Here is a 19,520-nt window from a genome sequence, read left to right on the forward strand (position 1 = left end):
GATCAGATTTACCTACAGTAGTTCTTCAACACTACGAACAAAAAGGCAAAAACACACAATCCAGTGGTAATCACAGGTTTTTAATAATAGTAAGCATACTAAGAAAGATTGCTTTTTTGGTAAAATAAAGAAATATTTTCTAATATAACAGAAGTAAAGTGTAAACCACTTTATATACGGCCCATATCTTGCAAAATAGAGCGAGAATGTACAGATCAGAATGCCACAAACCCATATTTCTTCCTTGTTTAGTAAACTGGCTAAAAAGAGATGGAAAATAGTCAAATCAATTTTTTTTTGGACAATTGGGTCCCACGAATATTTTTTTTAAAAACAAAAACAGAAAGTCTCATGTAAATTCTGTATGGCTACACCTGTTTTTTTTTTTACTTTTGATCATTACCAGCCGTTTTATTATTGATCAAAATTATATTTATTTTTTAATAAATTGAATAAACGATATTTTCAATAATAAAAATGAGTGATTTGTTAAGGCCTGATGATGCTCCAAAGTGAGCGCAATACGTCTAGCTGTACATAAATCAAAGTGCGACTTAAAAAATATTTGTTTAGTTTCTTGAAGAAAATGGACGATATATTCTGGTTGGTCTATTCTGGTAAAATGAAAATATATGGCAATATTTTTTGAATATCTTCAGAATTCAGAAATTCCAGGAGCAGGTATTCAGCCAATTTTTTGTTTTAAAGGATTCTTTTTAATTCTTAGTATTCCTTTAATTTATTTTGTGTTTTTTGGTTGACTTTTATTTTTGTATTTAGATATTAACATACTTATTCTAAAATCTAATTTATTTAAGATGTTTTTAAAAGAAAAAACAAAACTGGAACAGATTCAATTAGAACAGCACATTTTCAATTTTATTTGGTTCTATAACCAAAACGTCGATCCAATTATTAATTAACGCAGCAGTTTCCCAAAATTCTCAAATCAAAACGACAGCAATGTGCAAATCCGGGCGCCAGGCAGAAGCGCATAGGAATTCCAATATACTAAATGAAATAAATAATATATAAACGGCACAACGTCATGTAATAATACACCCCATTATTACCGACAGGCGTAAATACAGTGTTTGTAAATAATGAATAACTAAATTGTGATATAATTTTCCTTTGTTTGAACGCTTATTATGTTTAATGGATAATAATGGCAGCCCGCGAGATACGATATCGATGATGATGATGATGGTAGTAGGGCGGACGTTTTATTTTATTCATTATCGTTATTATGTATGGAGCGTTTTATGAGTTATAAATGTTGACAATTTTTGTAATAAGGAAGACTCTTTTTATTATTATGGGTTTTGTAATCTATTTAGATAAATTACCTATAATTAGAGAGAAGTAAGGTTTGTCATTTGTAAGTGTAGTAAGTAATACAAAATTTTCTAAATTGAAGTTGACGATCCAAAGTAAACCCACAGCGCTTACCCACATAAACAAATTTCAAAGGTTTATTGCTTATTTTAATAACCCTCATTTAATTGCACACATTCACGCCTATTTAAATATAATGACTCGAAATTGCAAATTTTACTGCTAAAAATATGTAGGACTGGTATTATAGATATTATTTATTTATTCTTAATTGGGACATTTATAGGTATAATAAATTTTTATTATTTTTTTTGATATAAATAGATATTACGTTTTAATAAGGAATTTAATAAAGAAAAAAGGGTGAAAAAAAGAAGGAAAAAAGTTTCTTAAAAGGCATTGATAAGCACTTTCAAAATTTTATATTGAGTATATATCATTAATGAACAAAATTTTAATTGAGACGCAAAATTAAATCTTGGATCGAAAAATATCGTTTTATTAAAAAAAAATCTCCAGGATTCTAATTTTTGAAATACCGGGTCTTATGAGTTCAAAAGATGTCGAACGACAATTTATGAAATAAATGAATTAAATTGCAATCTTTTTATTCAAAAATCTATACTACTTGATTTTTAAATATTTTTGTCTGTATTTTAGCAATTGTATGTATATGAACAAACCAGCTATACAAAAAACATTTCTCTGAAAGATTTGTTCTTAAATAGTATGTCTAATTTTTCTAAAAATCCTTTGTAAATTTTAATGCTCTCATTATCTGAAAACAAAATTGGTCAATGGTATGCGATAGTTGTAAAGGACAAAGGATTTCTTTTACACTAATTAATATTTTTTTAACTTATTTTCTACCAAAGAGACGCAGTATTTAAGATTAGAATTGTCTAAGAGTATGTTATTATTAGCGAAAAAAATCAACTCAAAAGAATAATAACTTATGAAAATTGAAATCGTCAAGGAGAATATCGAGAAAGGTTACTTGAGTTGAGGATATTTATTTGATTTTGTTTTACTAATTTAAAAATCCCAAGAATTCAAGAAAAAATAAGTTCAACTTGCTACTAATAATGAAAAAATATTATCATTTTCATTGGAGTAATATTTTTTTGTTCTATGGTATTTCTACATAATTTTTCACCTATACAGGGTGTCATTGAAATGGTGTAAAAAAATTCGGGGGGTGATAGTACTCCTAAAAATTTTAAAAAAAGTTCCTATAACTATAGGGCGGAAAATGCATATTAAGGGAGTTAGGGGCACTAAAAGGGTAAATTTAAAAAACGGTTTTTTGAAATTGTAGGCTTAAAAAACGAGATAAAATTTCGAAAAAAAATCCTCTGCCATAAATTTTGACCCAAAATCAAATGGTGATACTGAAAAATAATTTGGAAAATCGGAAAGGGTAGTTTTTGCAAGGGTAGGGGGTTAATTCGTGAATAACTTTTTTTAGGTTATTTTCTTCGCAACGTGGGTTCATTTTTTAAAAACTACATACTTTTTCCTACAAAAAAGGTACTCTTGTTGCACATCGCCCAGAACGATGGTTTTCGAGAAAATTGAAGGCAAAAAGTTTGCTCTGATGGGCTGCTAACTGGTTAAACAACATAAACTTATGAAAGTTATGGGGTTTTAAAAGTAAACAAGTAGTTATTAAATAATTAATTGAAAAATCTAAATTTCATGATTTTTAAAACATCGTATTGCTTTAAAAAAACGAAATAAACCAATTACCAAAATTCCTTATTAAATGCATACTTATTTGATTCATTAGCCTAGTTTACACCGCGAGTACCAAATATTCAATACGCGGACCCAATCCCCTATTCTCAAACTCAACGTGCGCGAGTTGACAAGTTTACACGTAAATTATTCCAATTCTCGACTCAACTCCTGCATCCGTATCACATCCAAAGGGTACAAGCTCTTGCTCCGGCAGACTATCCCGCTCGAGTCATCTTCTGTCGTTGGTTATTAAGAAAACAGGTACAAGAACCCCTTTTTTTGGCAAATATTTTATGCACGGATGAAGCTGGGTTTACAAGAAATGGAATTTTCAATTACCATAACACACATCACTGGTCCGATGAGAACCCTCATGCTGTTGTGGAAAGTCGACACCAAATTCGATTCTCAGTTAATGTTTGGGCGGGAATTCTTGGCGATAGACTTATTGGACCATTTTTTCTACCCCCGAGGTTAATTTGACACCTTTTGAAAAGTCGCTTGTTATTTAAATAATAAACATTTTAGGCTAAATGGTCAAAGTTACCTTAATTTTCTAATACATGATCTACCAGCACTTTTGGAGGAAGTTCCCATAGCACAGAGGCAGATCACGTATTTTATGCATGATGGTGCACCAGCTCATTTTCCGCTAGCGGTGAGGAATCATTTAAACCAAGTTTTTGAGAGGCGTTGGATAGGACGTGGTGGTCCACAAGCTTGGCCAGCAAGATCACCAGATCTTAATCCATTAGATTTCTACTTCTGGGGCCACTTGAAAACTTTGGTTTACTCAGTGCCGATTAATACTGAAGAGCAACTACGTCAACGCATTATCGACTGTTCCAATCAAATTCGTACAACCCCAGGGATATTCCACAGGGTACGCAGATCATGGAGAAGAAGAGCAGATGTGTGCATTGAAATGAATGGTGGTCACTTTGAACATTTACTATGAATGAATTAAGAAATGCATTATTTTAATAAGGAATTTTGGTAATTGGTTTATTTCGTTTTTTAAAGCAATAAGATGTTTTAAAAATCATAAAATTTAGATTTTTCAATTAATTATTTAATAACTACGTGTTTACTTTTGAAACCCCATAACTTTCATAGGTTTATGTTGTTTAACCAGTTAGCAACCCATCAGAGCAAACTTTTTGCCTTCAATTTTCTCGAAAACCATCGTTCTGGGCGATGTGCAACAAGAGTACCTTTTTTGTAGGAAAAAGTATGTAGTTTTTAAAAAATGAACCCACGTTGCGAAAAAAATAACCTAAAAAAAGTTATTCACGAATTAGCCCCCTACCCTTGCAAAAACTACCCTTTCCGATTTTCCAAATTATTTTTCAGTATCACCATTTGATTTTGGGTCAAAATTTATGGCAGAGGATTTTTTTTCGAAATTTTATCTCGTTTTTTAAGCCTACAATTTCAAAAAACCGTTTTTTAAATTTACCCTTTCAGTGCCCCTAACTCCCTTAATATGCATTTTCCGCCCTATAGTTATAGGAACTTTTTTTTAAATTTTTAGGAGTACTATCACCCCCCGAATTTTTTTACACCATTTCAATGACACCCTGTATGTGCAGTTTCATTAAATTTCTAAGAGACTTTTTAAATTAATTTTGTTTTTTTTTCAGGGTTTAACGTTAAACCACGACCCGGCGACTAGTGACGATAGCGGTCGGGCTTCGGAACGGTTAACCGGTTCGTCGGTCGTTTCCGTCGCGCCTCGTGAACGCGATGCTGACAGCTCGAGGGATCGGTTAAGTGACGTAAGTATATTTTAAAAAAAAAACATATTCTTAGGATTTATTAAGGATTACCTAAATATTTGGTTGTACAAGGAGTATCCAAAAAGTAAATTTCTTTATGTATTACCAAAACTTTCTGGCAACAATTAGAAAAAGAAAATAATCACTCGGCGCGAGATCCGGAGGGTGGGGTGGATAATCGAAAGTTTTCTATTAAAAAAAATTTTTAGCAAAATATGACATAAAATAATTTTTATAGGGCATTGAGGCATTCATTATTTAACAGTGTCGATGCCCATTCTTCTTGATTCTCAGCCATTTTCTGTTATCACTCCTGGATGTAGGACTCCTTCATGTTTGTCCACGCTGTTCTATGTCCTGTGTCACCTGAAACCATTTTGTCCTACCCATTGCCACTTCAATTCAGGTGTTACTGAAAGGTTTCCCAATAAGAATGATATGTTTTGATATGTAAATAAAACATACAAGAATTAACGTTTTTTAACACAATTTTTGTTTTATTTCAAAGTTTCATCTATAGCATTTAGGTTTTAAGCTAATGACCATTCAAATATCCTCCGCGACTACGAATGTAGGAATGAATTCGATGAAACCAATTTTCTGTCACTTTAGGGAATAAATCGGCATTAATGTCACAAATGAAGCGCTTTTCACTCCTGTGCTATTTGCGATTTGGTCGAAATTGTATACACCCTCTTCGATCTCTTGCATCAACTAAAATCAATGTTTCAGGAATTTGTATCCTCATTTCCTTCCTAATTTAGGAAAAAATATGGTCCGATGATGCCGCCATAAACCATACCAGATTGTGACTTCTGTTGGATGCAAAGTCTTCTCAACAATCTCATGTAAATTATTTTCATACCAAAAATGACAGTTTTGCTTGTTCACATAACCGTTTAGCCAGAAATGTGTTTCATTAGAAAAAACGATCTTCTTAAAAAAATCAGAATCATTTTCAAGTTTCTCTTGAGCCCTATTGCAAAAAAAACGACGCTTATAATGGTTAAGTGGTTTCAATTCTTGAGAACGACGATTTACAAACACATTTGCATTCTCTGCAACACGTTATCTTACCGCAACAATATTGTCTGGATTTCTTGCAATTTGTCGTTGTTGTGTTTTCTTATCGTTTAGAGTAAATTCAAACTTTTATACGATTCGACGAATTGCAAGTACAATAGTTTCTTCCTAAATTTTCACGTACCGACTGACTGTTTTAAACAAAAGATCAATTTTTTTAAATAATGAGACGTTCTTGAAAAGTGTATTTCACCATGATTGGATGGTGAAATACACTCAATGTATTTCACCATGATTTGGATTTCTTCGTTTCTTCTCCTGTCGCTCTTTGCATCACCCTTGGATGGTTGGAGGCTTTTTTTTAATTAAAGCTGTGATTTCCAGGCTATATGTCGCTACTATACAATCGCCATTATACAAGTGTCAAAAACTTCCTCCTGGGATTTATAGAGATTTCACCATTTTCAAATATATACTTCATTTTCCTGAAAGCCATCTATGTTAGTCATACTCTTCGTATTATCTCCCCTATTTCATTTTTCTTGCGTATACCTATTGTATGCCCCAGATAATATACGCCTCTACATTTTCCAGTTTCTTATCATCTATTTACATATGTTCTGCGGTATTTCTGATAATTTTACTTTGAAATGTTCATTCTTCGACGCATCATTGAATTCTTTCAGCATCCCTCTTAATTCTTGCATGTTGCTGTTTATTAGGACGATGTTATCGGCCAATAGGACATGGTTCGAAAACGACTCGTTAATTTTTGAACTTTGGTTTCCCATGTTTGGTATTATCTGTTTTTAGATCCTCGTGGATTCTAACATGCATAGTGGCATCTGTGTACATATTTTTCAATAGGGTTGAATAACAAGAATCTATTTTCGCATCATCCATTGCTTGGATAAATGCCCACATTTCATATTTTGTATTCAGTTATTTTTTATATTAATGTTCTGTAAGAGGTTGATGATCCCCATTGCGGAGCTTCGATTGCTCCGCTGATTGATATTCGTCGGATTTGTTAATTAATCTATTTGGTTGTGATCCTGAGAGGAGTTTATACAGATAAGACAAAAAATTTATTGGGTGATAATTTTCTATATTACCAATAGCTTCTTTCTTAAACAGCAGAATAGCTTCTGCATTTTGTCACTCGTCCGAAGTTTTCCCTTCTTGAAGAACATTTGTTTAAAGGAATCTACAGAGGCTCTTTATTTCCTGTCTGGATATCTCTGGAATTCTTAGAGCCTCGTTGCATATAGTCACTTCAGGAGTTTTTAGACTATACGTAAGAAAGGTGTGCAGATAGGTGTAAAATTCCTTAATGTTCGGCAATACTCGTGCTGTCCGAGTTTACGTTATTCTGCTGGTCTTACATTTTGGTTTTTCTGCGGATAATTTCGACCCTTAAAATCCGCATGTTTCTATTGCACTTTCGATAGCTTTGATGTTATAAGCTCCGTCACTTTATGGATTCTTTCGTTCAATGCCTGTTATCTTGGTGCATCTCTGGAAGTCTCTCTAGAAGAATCTATTATATTTCTATGAATAGGAATTTTGTCGAAAATTCCCAGGAAAAAAATTGCATACAAGTAACGTCGTAGAAAGTCAAAAATATAAAATTACTTTACGAACTAGTGTATAAAAAATGTAAAATATTAAAAAATACGGAAATAGCGTCCTATATCTATATTATACCATTGCAGAGTATGATCTTTTGAAAACCCTGTTTCAAGTTGTATTTATATTAAAATGATTAATAATAAATATCATTAGATTTATATTTTTTAACTTTTATTTATGTTTTTTCTTACTTATATATACTCATCTTTCTTTTTCCTCCTTCGTTATTTTCGCCTGGGGCCTTTGTCTTATTTTATGTAAAATACTTCAATTAGTGTAGAATTATATTTCCTCATATTTTTCTTTTAAGTTTTAAATGCTCAATGAGTTGTTGCCTTAGAATACGTCTTAAGGTGTATTTTATAAACTTATTTAAGTATTTGCTTATAATGCTACCATTAAGATTCATGTTGGGTCTCTTAAACATTTATTTAGCCCTATATGAGAGATTCCATCAATATACACTAGCAATATACGCATTTTAATGGAAATTAGTGTTATAAACACAAATTTCATTTCTGCAACTTACATATAGTAAAAACAAATGTTGAGCGGATTTAAGATCTTCTGCATGCCATTCGGATACTATAACAACTATGCCAGGGATATTGACAAACAAATTTTTATCACAAGTATAGTTGTATGATATTGTTATTTTTTACTTCTTTAATCGTATTTTCTTAATAATCGTTTTCGATCCAAGCACAATCGTGATTAAAGGATGTTGGGTCTGAGTAGTAATTTTTTTAATTCAAGAGGTCATATAAATTGTTTTTTTTTAAAGTAGGCTGCAGTGTTTGTTTCCTGGGCATCATTGCAACTAACAAAAAAGCGATTAAAATATGTGAAATGACTATTAATTGTTAGATAGTTTTCTATAAGCTACAGTAATAAAATATGAGGCTATATTTCTTTAAAAAAATGGTACTACTGCAAAATAAAGTTTCTTAAATAACCGTAAAGCAACTTGGAAATTTCCGGCCAAAAATAGTTTCTGAAATAGTGTATCGCGACAAGAAAGAAATTGCGAGAGCGGGTTATAAATCGCTTCACAATTTGCAAGTTTCATTTAAAAATTTTCTCATTTCTTAAACCTGAAAAATGAGAAAATGTTTCTATTTTTTGGTGAAATATAGGCTCATAATTTATAATTTTTTTAAAAGATTTTATTCTGTTCGCACTTTGTAATTTAAAAATTAAGTTATTCTTTTAACGTTTTAAATTAATTTGTTTCTTGAAAAAGGGTTGTCCTTAACGGTATCGCAGACTTCACAGAAATCTCTTTCTACGTAATGATATTTTTTAAAAAACTAATAATTACTATTATATAAACAGCTCAACAATCGAACTGGATATTTTATAAATTACCGAAATTTGCCTAAAAAAATAAAATTCATTAAGTTGCGTTTTATGCTATGAGTAAATCCTGTTGATAGCAAATATTTTTTGTCGTTTTTTCCTTTTTTTCATACATTCTTATCTCTTTTAAAGAATTCGGTTTCAAAATCCTAACAATTTAGTCACATAAAAGTGCTTGTAGAGACTTTATTATTCTCATTGTTACTAATAAATCTCTTTACTTTCTTAAAAATAATGGTTCTACGACGGTTAGAAACAGTGCAACTCGAGCAATTAGTACGTTGGCTACAGGAGGGCCTAACTCAAGAAGAAGTTGCTAACCGGCTAAATGTGTCCCAAAGTGTCGTGAGTCGTGCATGGAATCGATATGTAGAGACTGGGTCTGCAGCTTACAGGCATGGTGGAGGCTGAGAACGTGCTACAACTCGTGCTCAAGACCGCTATATAACAGTAACTGCAAGAAGAAACCGAACATTTACGGCTTCGAGAATTAATAGCTACTTAAGGCATGCTACTGGGAGGGTGATTTCTAATCAGACTGTTAGAAGAAGATTACATGCGTCCAATTTAAGAGCCAGACGACGTGCCACACATCCGCGGTTGACGGGGGAACATTGTGCATGCAGAAATCCGTGGGCAATAGAACACAGTAATTGGAATTTTCAAAACTGGAGGTCTTGTATGTTTACGGATGAGTCCAGATGTCGGCTACATATGTGTGATGGTCGAATTTTGGTGTGGAGGGAAAGGGGACAGCGATACCATGAAAATTTGATGGCGCCCACTACCCTTTTTGGCGGCGGTTCAGTTTGCGTTTAGGGAGGCATATGTTTCGATGGCCGCACCGATTTAGTAGTGTTAATAAATGAAACAATTAACGCTATACGATATAGAGACATTATTATAGAGAACATAATTGTACCATTTTTTGGTGCAATAGGCGAAGAATTCGTTTTAATCGATGATAATGCGCGCCCGCACCGTGCGATAATTGTCAATGATCGCGTTGAATTTCATGGCATTACCAGAATGGACTGGCCACCACATTCACCCGACATGAATTGCATTGAACATGTATGGGCCGAAATCTCTCGAAGATTAAACCAGCTCGAACAGCCACCTCTAACCTTAGAACAACTAGCCAATCAATTACCGGAAATATGGCAAAACATTCCTCAACACTACATTAACAACTTAATAAGAACTATGCCAAACAGGGTGACAGTACTAAGACGAGCCAGGGGTGGACCTACGAGGTATTAATTTTCATGACAGGACTTTGGGGCACGCTTTACAGGGTGTAATTTTATTTTCATTTTTCCTGTTGTGTGTTAAAAATTTAAATTTTTTAGGAGATATCTGTTTTTTTTTTTTTTGGGCTATTATGAGTGAACTTAATAGAGATTTATTTATTACATTTAATTTTGTTTTATTGTAAATCATTGGCAAACTAAAATTGCAGATTTTTATAATATCTACTTCGATTGTTGAGCAATGTACTTTTAATATATGTATGTATATAGTAATCAAATTATTGATTACGAATTTTACGCTTTTACGCGAATTCTTTATGATAAAACTATACTTAGAACATTGAAAGGCTAGAATTAGCATTGCCGTGGAACTATCGGCAGTTTGTTTGCTTGCAACATCTCTGATGCAATAATGTCAAATGCTTATGTAGAAATGGCAAAAAAAACACTTTATAATATCATAAAAATTTGTCACTTATTTTGACAGGGGCAAAAAATACTATTCGTCTTTAATAAAATATGAATCATTTGTTTATGAGTTTTATGAATCACAGAGAAAAAGGCAACAACATCGCAACACCGCATTGTTGATTCCACCGACACAAGTAATCTTTACCAGTGACGTCGTCAAAAAATATTTACATGATAAATATTTATTATTAATAGATTATGCTTTAAATTTCAAATGATTATTATAGATTTCTTAATAAGTTTTTTTTATTCTACGTTTATGACGACGATTACAATATCGGTATTTACTTGTGAAAAGATCGTTTTAAATTGCCTTTTTTCCATGGTGCGGCACAAACGGTAGATATATACAAGTTGTTACTGTCGTAACAGTTCACAAAAACACTCGAATGAGACCTTTTTACTTTTTCAACCAAAAACTAAAAAAAGACTTCACAAATGCCGAATGTAAACGTAAAGCCGTCTGTCAAGATGACATTTCGCAAGAACTTTTGCCTGCACTGTTGCCATTTCAATTTTTTAAAAGCGGTTCTAGGTATAAGTATGTTAATATCTAAAATATAATAATGTAATATCGAGTAGAAAATTACAAAAATTACTATTTATTCAATTGTCAAATACATCTTTTTGATGTCAACAATATTAGGTTCAATTTGCGCAAGTATGTCCTTTATAAGATTAGGTAAAATTACAATAACAAACCTTTATCTTACACTATTAAATTTCCTGTAAATTATTATAAATATAAGCTTGCAAATTCCGAGCTCATGTATTGCTTTCAGAAAACTGGCGAAACATAAACTTTTCGCTTTTACTTATTCAAAACGAATAAGAAAAAGAACAATAACTGAAACAAAACTTCCCGTTAACTGTAAAGCTTATTTCAACCCTCTCTCGCGGTATTACTTTTTAAATAATAAATCCGCATTATCAAGGAAACTTTTTCGAGAAGTGAGTTTTATTTTTGCCTGCCATTCTGCAGGGAAACCGAAATTAAAATCTGCCATTAAAGCGAATCTAAAATTTATTTTTCATAACTACTAAACTCGGTGCCGCCGCTCCGGAAGCGAAGCCTCGAAACTTCTATAAAATATTGATACTGACTTTGTGAAAACTGGCAAAGAAGTTTGTCCTCCAGTGCAGTTTTAAAGTTTTCCCCTTCCGGAAAACTTTTTTATTGTATTTTATTTAGAATTGTTGCTCGTCGCCTCTGAACTCGTTTCGCGAACGCGCCGAACATTTTCCAGTTTTATCGGATTAATTTGTTACAAGTTATCCAAGAAGTTGGGGCTTTTAAAAGTGATAATTCGTTTGATGAGGTTGAATTTTTATGGATTTTTATTTGCTTATAATTTAATAAGACCAAAACAACATAAAGTAAATAGACTTATATGTCTTGAGTTGGAGAGTCAATAGTTCTTAAGAAGCTAGAACAATGAACTTAATTCCCAATATGCATCTAAAATGACTCAATGTGTAGTAAAAGTCACATCTTCGCATGGCCGCCGAAGAGTATACCGGAAGTCATTGAAATGGTGTAAAAAAATTTGAGGGGTGATAGTACTCCTAAAAATAGTAAAAAAAGTTCCTATAAGCATAAGGCAGAAAATGCATATTAAGGGAGTTAGAGGCACTGAAAGAATAAATTAAAAAAACGTTTTTTTTTGAAATTGTAGGCTTAAAAAACGAGATAAAATTAAAAAAAAAATCCTCGTGGATAAATTTTGACCCTAAATCAAATGGTGATACTGAAAAATTATTTGGAAAAAGGGTGGTTTTTGCAAGGATAGGAGGTTGTTTCGTGAATAACTTATTTGACGTTTAGCTTTTTTTAGCAACGTGGGATCATTTTTAGAAATAATTTTTTCTACAAAAAAGGTACTCTTGCACATCGCCCAGAGCGATGGTTTTCGACAAAATTGAAGGTAAATAATTTGGTTTGATGGGTTGCTAACTGGTTAATCAATATAGACTTATGAAAGTTATGGCGTTTCAAAACTAATCAAGTAGTCAATAAATAAGTAATTGAAAAATGAAAATTTCATGATTCTTTAAAAGTTCTTATAGTTTTAAAAAACCAAATAAACCAAATACCAACATTTCCTATTAAATGCATATTTATTTGATTTATTGAAGGTACTATTTTATATATACGCGAAAAAAAATTTCTGGTTCACAAGTATTTTTGTCAGTTTATTGTTGTTGAAGTGTGCGTAAAAGTAAAATTTGACAAATTTTGGAATACACTATGCACTGGCAGATATGCGTTTTATTTATGAAAAATTGAACGGAGACGGTCTTTTGGCTAAACGCTTGTATATCCAAAAAGATCCAAATCGCAGGGTACCTTGACACTGGATATTTGTGAGGATTCATCAGCGCTTAAGAGACAGGTTCATTTGAATCCAAATACCCAGACCGTGGCACGGATGAAGCTGGGTTTACAAGAATTCGAATTACTATAATACACATCACTAGGCCGATAAAAACACTCATGCTGTTGTGGAAAGTCGACACCAAATTCGATTCTCAGTTAACATTTGGGCGTAAATTCTTGGCGACAGGCGTTTTATTGGATCATTTTTTCTACCCCTGAGGTTAATTTTCAACCTTTCGAAAAGTCAGCTATTTCTTATAATAATAAACATTTTAGGCTAAAGGATCAAAGTTACCTTAATTTACTAATACATAATCTACCAGCACTTTTGGATGAAGTTCCCATAGCATAAAGGCAGATCATTCATTTTGTGCATGATGGTGCACCAGCTCATCTTCCGCCAGCAGTGAGGAATTATTTGAACTATGTTTTTGAGAGGCGTTGGATAGGACGTGGTGGTCCACAAGCTTGGCCAGCAAGATCACCAGATCTGAATCCACTAGATTTCTACTTCTGGGGCCACTTGAAAACTTTGGTTTTTTTCTCCGTGCCGATAATTAATAATATAATATGTTAATATTGTACGATAATTAATCTCAGTGCGCTAATACTGAAGAAGCAACTACGGCAACACATTATTGACTGTTCCATTCAACTTCGTACAATACCAGGAATATTCCACAGGGTACGCAGATCATGGGGAATAAGAGCAGATGTCTGCATTGAAATGAATGGTGGTAACTTTCAACATTTACTATGAATGAATTAAGGATGTGTTATTTTAATAAGTAATTTTGGTAATTGGTTTATTTAATTTTTTAACGCAATAAATTATTTTAAAAATCATGAGATTTTGATTTTTCAATTTATTATTTAATAACTCTTTGCTTACTTTTGAGTTCCAAAAAAAATTACCTAAAAAAAGTTATTTACGAAACAACCCCTTACCCAAAAACTACCCTTTCCGATTTTCCAAATAATTTTTCAGTATCGCCATTTGATTTAGGATCAAAATTTAAGGCAGCGGATTTTTTTTTGAAATCTTATCTCGTTTTTTAAACCTACAATTTAAAACAAAACCGTTCTTTAGATTCATCCTTTCAATGCCCCTAACTCCCTTAATTTGTATTTTTCGTCCTAGACTTATATGAACTTTTTTTACTACTTTTAGGATGATAGTACATATCATGTACTATCATCCTAAAATCAGGAGAAATCATGAAGTTGAGCTTAGTATAGTAACGTCTGCGAAAATAAATATTCGATAAGAAACGGATTTTGATAATTTAAAAATGAAAGTACATGTTTTTTTATGAAAAACAAAGTACCTTTGCATATTTTATTTCATAATTGTGTATCAAGATTGATTGACTAATTGATTATTCTAAAATAATTATATATTTTAAATTGATATTAATAATAAATTAATTTTAGCCCTGCCTATATGATTTATTACTTTTAACAATTAATTTATTGTTTTGACATTTACACAGCTGAATGAAATTATTGCGACACCATTTAAAATATGTTTTCTCTTTTTTAGGCTAGTAGTAGATGCAGTTCAGGCAAAGGATATATCGTAAGTATATTAAAAAAATTAATATTTGAAAAATTTTGTCTTCCCACGTTTTTATTAACTTTACCAACCTCACCGCTTCTAGAAGAAAGATAAACCGAAACTATTTCCTGAGAAAAACAATTAGCGACGACACCGATCCCTGCCGAGGAAAATGATTTATCAGCGTGACTTTTCCCGGCAATTTTCTCATGTTTTCTCAAACCCCCCTCTAACTGCTCCGGGCAAAAAACCCGTTCGGTGGCGCTTTTCTCTTGATTATTTTTCGGTTTTTGTTCGTGCAAAAACCATTGAACAGACTAAAAGTGTATTTTCGTCTGCCGTCGGCAAAAACTCTTTTCCCGTCTATTTTGTGGGAAACTCTCGTTGGATGGGAGCGGAAAGTGGCGGAGAGCGGTATTAATCAGTGGTGTGGATTTAACTTTACAAGCATGCCAAAAAAAGAATAACGTTTTTCTTCGAAAGTTTTTCGGAATTTAGTGAACTCTAAAAGTTTTCAAATTTGGCACAAGTAAATTAGAAGTGCTTCTTGTACAAAAAGCTAGTCTTTAGTTCATTGATGAGCATGATTATAAGTTTCTTTCAATGTTAGTAGCTACACTTCAAAACGAAACGGTTCTTGATTATGAAAAATGAGCCTCTTAGTTTTATAGTGATGTAATGTCACTGACGGTAAGGCTTCTGTAATAAGTGAAATATTCTATTACATAGAAATTTTAAAATGTCGTCAGCTATCACAACAAAAATCATCCTTAAGCATAAGCCTAAAATAGGCAGACTAGAAGTTTGTGCTGACGTTGGGATGGTTAATGGCTATGGTAAGATACTGGTCTCACGTCATTCAGATAAAGTCTTTCGGCAAACTGGCTATATCAGATCCTTCTGAGTGATCAACGATTATTCTCCATTGCACGAATCAGTTTTGTGACGAGGGTGGATGTTTACCAAATGGGCGAGAAGTAGTTGGATCTAGGCTGTGATGAAAGACAAAGTTAAAACAAGAGTTGTCCCTTGGCTTTTTTAGCTTAGTAGTAGTAATAAGAGTGGGAAAGATAGGCAGCGATCAAGACATTCCTAAAACTTAACCTTAGGCTCCTGATATCGCTACCTGGATCCCTAAGTCTGACTTTTTTTTGCGTCTTATTGCTATTTAATATTAGTCAATTAGCTCGGAACTATTGCTCAGCTTCGACACACCCCGCAACAACTAAAGAAGCTCAGTGTCATGAAGGAAGATGGTAGTGTCATCAGCAAAGAGGGTGTATATTGAGATAATGTGATATGTTGAACTCATAAGCCACACCTCGCTTTATAATTTTTGGAAGACTCTCCAGTGGAAAATATCGCTGTCTAGCAAGCTCTCGAGAATATCTTTTTGAGTACCACTAAAATTATTAAACTGGTCAGCAGACAATGGTATTTTTTACTTCCACAGGTTTACTCCCTTTTAATATTTAATTATTAATATTTCACATATATTTAGTAGGGTTCTTGGAAGGTCTAGATCCGTGTTTAGGCAGTTATACCCAATTACGATTCCCACCAAATCTTTAGTCCCCTGTAGGCTCTTTTTTAGCAGTCGCCTTACTTTAGAATCGTCATGATTGGTATAATTTCCTTGGCTTGCCTACATCCTTCTAATCTTCTCCAATTCTTCCTTGTTTTTTTTTCAGGCCTAATTATTAAGTTCCTAAAGCAAATTTGTTTTTTTTACTGAGATCGAGACACGGCTCAGGGCCTACGAAGAGCCTAATGGAATATTGTCTTGCTAGTTCGTCAAGCAGGTTCATTGTCCTCAGACCCACCATGGTCTCATTTCCATGTGTGCTGCCAGTCTTTCCAATGCGTCTCTGTACTCCTGGACTAATGCTGAGCTAGTTCTGGGTTTTTTGTATCGCCTTGAGGTCAGCTTGACTATCAAAGGAGATACAAATCCCTTCGTTATCTTCCAATAGTTCCCGTTTGTTTGCTACTTCAACACCTCCCCTTGGAAAACTGGTGTTTTTCCCTGGCGGAAGGATTCTCCTGTGTGCGTTTCCATCCTGTACATTCCCACTCTGGCTAACTTGGTGCTTTCCATCTATGGACCAGGTGTCATCTATGCACCAGGCTTGGAACCGTTTAGTTTTGTCCTACGTGAACATTGCGCTATCCTTCACCCTTTTAATAGAGTCTGTATTGAAATGTTTTGTTCTCATGGCTCTAGTAATTCCCAAACAGACCAGTCTTTGCAGTCTAGTTAATTTTTGGACGTTAGTGACCTTTAATGCCGCTGTCCATCATATCACGGATTCATATGAGGGCTCCGCTTTTCATCTTATGTCTTGACGTGACTACAATGTGAGTTTACCTTTGCAGGTGATACTGATTTGGCGGGGATAGATCAGAGGAGTTTAAAGTCTCTTCACGAGAAAAAATCCGGAGGTGATTGTTGCGTTTTTGGAAAAAACACCACCTTCGTCTTCCTGGAATTGAGGGTTAACCTCCTAGTGCTACTATATGTGGAATAAGAAGGAAAGACTAGATGTGGGATAAGATATAGTTTTTCTTGAGAGTGGTGGTTGTCTGGCTTGGGAGGTTGCTCATGTAAAAGTTGAACAGAATTGGCGACGTGGTATAATCGGCTCTGATCAATCTGATGCAGGTCCTAATGTAATTTTTATAATCTAAAAAGCTCTTTTACGTATATTTTGCTAACATGATTCTGGTAAGCGTATGTTACTATTTTACGTTGACTTCTACAAAAACGACAAAATATCATCAATCGAAAATTACTGACCCAGATTGTTAACAATCTGTGCGTGCGACGGGAATTATTATTTGCCACTCGAGAATAATAAATTATTTATTTGAGAATCGTATTCGTACATTTTCAGTTGGAGAATAATTTTGAATAAAACTTTTTGGAAATGTAATATAATTTACGTGAATGAAATTAATATTTACGATGAAAGGAACAAATTCATTTAAGATTCAGGTATTTTTTTCTTCTCTTATTTTTCGGACACGTCGATTAGTATTGTCAGTTGCGCATTTTTTACAATAAAAAATTTCTATATAAGCTACTTCAAGTAGCGCTCTTGTTGTGTACGCACCCTGTCTTGAAAACCAAACATTATAAGTATTTCAATTCGTTCTTCCTCTGATAAATGCATTTTATTAAAAAATGATGCATGAAATGACAACTAATATGACAATTATAATGCACGACAAAACGTTATCAAGTAGGTTCTAAAATTTGGAACTGTTCGAAAATAATTACGTTTACCTTTCTAAGAAATCACATAAAAATTGAATGTTGGCGTCATTGTTTCTACTTGAGACACCCTGTAACCAACATTTTTATCGCAAAGGACGCACTGAGTCACAACAACAAATTAAACATTAGTTGCTATAAATCAAGAATAAATTTTTCTGTTTTAATTTCATATGTTGCGTTAGTCTGTTACGTCATATTTGACAAACCATTGGCTTTAGGCATATGATTTTCTGTACAAAAGGTATTCGGAATGATGAATATAAATGAGGGTAAATGAATTTGTTCCTTTCATTGTGAATGTATTGTATATGCAGCGTCCATTCATCCTTCATTCATTTTGGGGCAAATTTAATTTCTTTCACTTTCTCTTCTGATCAAAAAACTCAAAATTAAAAATAATTGTTAGGGTGGTCAGACTATGAATAAAACTTAGTTTTATCCTTTCACAAGTGGCGTCCGCGTATGCATGATATGGAATCGATAAGAAATGTACTCGATTGACTTTTTTAAATTAATGTTTTTTCATTTAAATCGCGGTAATTTTTTATTAAACGACATCTTGTTTTCGTTTTTTTCATGAACAAAAGAGATAAAAAGCCTTAAATACGCATGTGCTATGTGCCTATAACTTCTGAAAGAATGAAAAAAATGTGCTCTAAAATTAAAGAGAGATTTTAAATATATTATTGACTTTAAAGCAAGACGTGTATGTATAATAAAGACATCTAAAATAAAAAGCCTTTTAGAACCTGCGGGATGTAATAACCTTTTACCACAAATAATCGTCCCCCAACCTATAAACCGCAGTATTAAAATATATCTAACCATAAAGTACCCCACATAAAACCCCTCAAGTGGATTACAACTTATCCGGTTTTCGTAGGAAAATATTTTCCGTCAATATTTACGTATAACCTTCGTAAGAAACTCGACAATCCCCCGTCGTATATTATATTCTTGGCCATTCGTCGGCCCTAAATCTAATAAAAAGGAAATTTTCTTTCGAGCGCATTAGGTTCTTCGTCTCTCCCTCTGCCGGATAAAAAATACGAACGAGGGAGAAAAGGAACTCTTATAAATAAAGATACATCGTCAATTTACTCGGGGAGAGGCTGGCAAAAAGTCCGACGAGACTTCGACGAAGTCGTCGCAATTCGCAACCAGAAATGGCCGAAACTGTTGTGGAACTCAGGAGGTGGAGAATCTTTATTGCTGAATTGTCTAGGAGAAATGACGACAGTGGTGGGTGTAGGGGTCGTTTAGCAATCTATTTATTTAACATTCATTCTTTTTCTTTTTTAAATGTAGATTTTAAACATTTTGCTTACAAAAGGTTCCGGGAATGTCTGGAAAGTTCCAATTTTATTATAGATATTAAAAAGTATTTCCACATGAACCTGAAAATAAAATAACTCTTTTCGCATAGATCAATGACCAAGTGTATTAAATTCTATGATTCATTAATTCTTATTCTTCTTCTTATGATTCATACCAATGATAAAAATTTGAACTGTCTGTCGATTTATACGAATCCTAAAAAGTTTCGAATTCGTGTAAATTCGTATTGCATGCAACAATCTTACCAACTGTGTTTTTGTTAAATTGGCGACCGAAATTCACGTATCTGTATTTTCGTATTGCCATACTGGTTCGGTATCGTATTGTCTAAATACAATAATTAATGCATTGTTAATAGGGAGTCAGACAATAAAAG

At 33.2% G+C, this 19,520-nt stretch overlaps 1 protein-coding gene across 8 annotated transcripts in view; it reads left to right on the plus strand.

The window, feature by feature from the left end:
- The window catches only part of LOC126737937 (autism susceptibility gene 2 protein-like), a 241,911-nt gene that overhangs the window by 39,073 nt on the left and 183,318 nt on the right, over positions 1-19,520 (plus strand). For all 8 annotated transcript variants that reach the window (XM_050443046.1, XM_050443049.1, XM_050443050.1 and 5 more), the window contains 2 exons: positions 4,722-4,856; positions 14,515-14,550. In XM_050443046.1, the coding sequence (XP_050299003.1) occupies positions 4,722-4,856; positions 14,515-14,550 (171 nt within the window). The remainder of the gene's footprint in view (positions 1-4,721; positions 4,857-14,514; positions 14,551-19,520) is intronic.

Source organism: Anthonomus grandis, chromosome 6 (genome assembly GCF_022605725.1).
Source record: "Anthonomus grandis grandis chromosome 6, icAntGran1.3, whole genome shotgun sequence".
Lineage (NCBI taxonomy): Eukaryota > Metazoa > Arthropoda > Insecta > Coleoptera > Curculionidae > Anthonomus > Anthonomus grandis.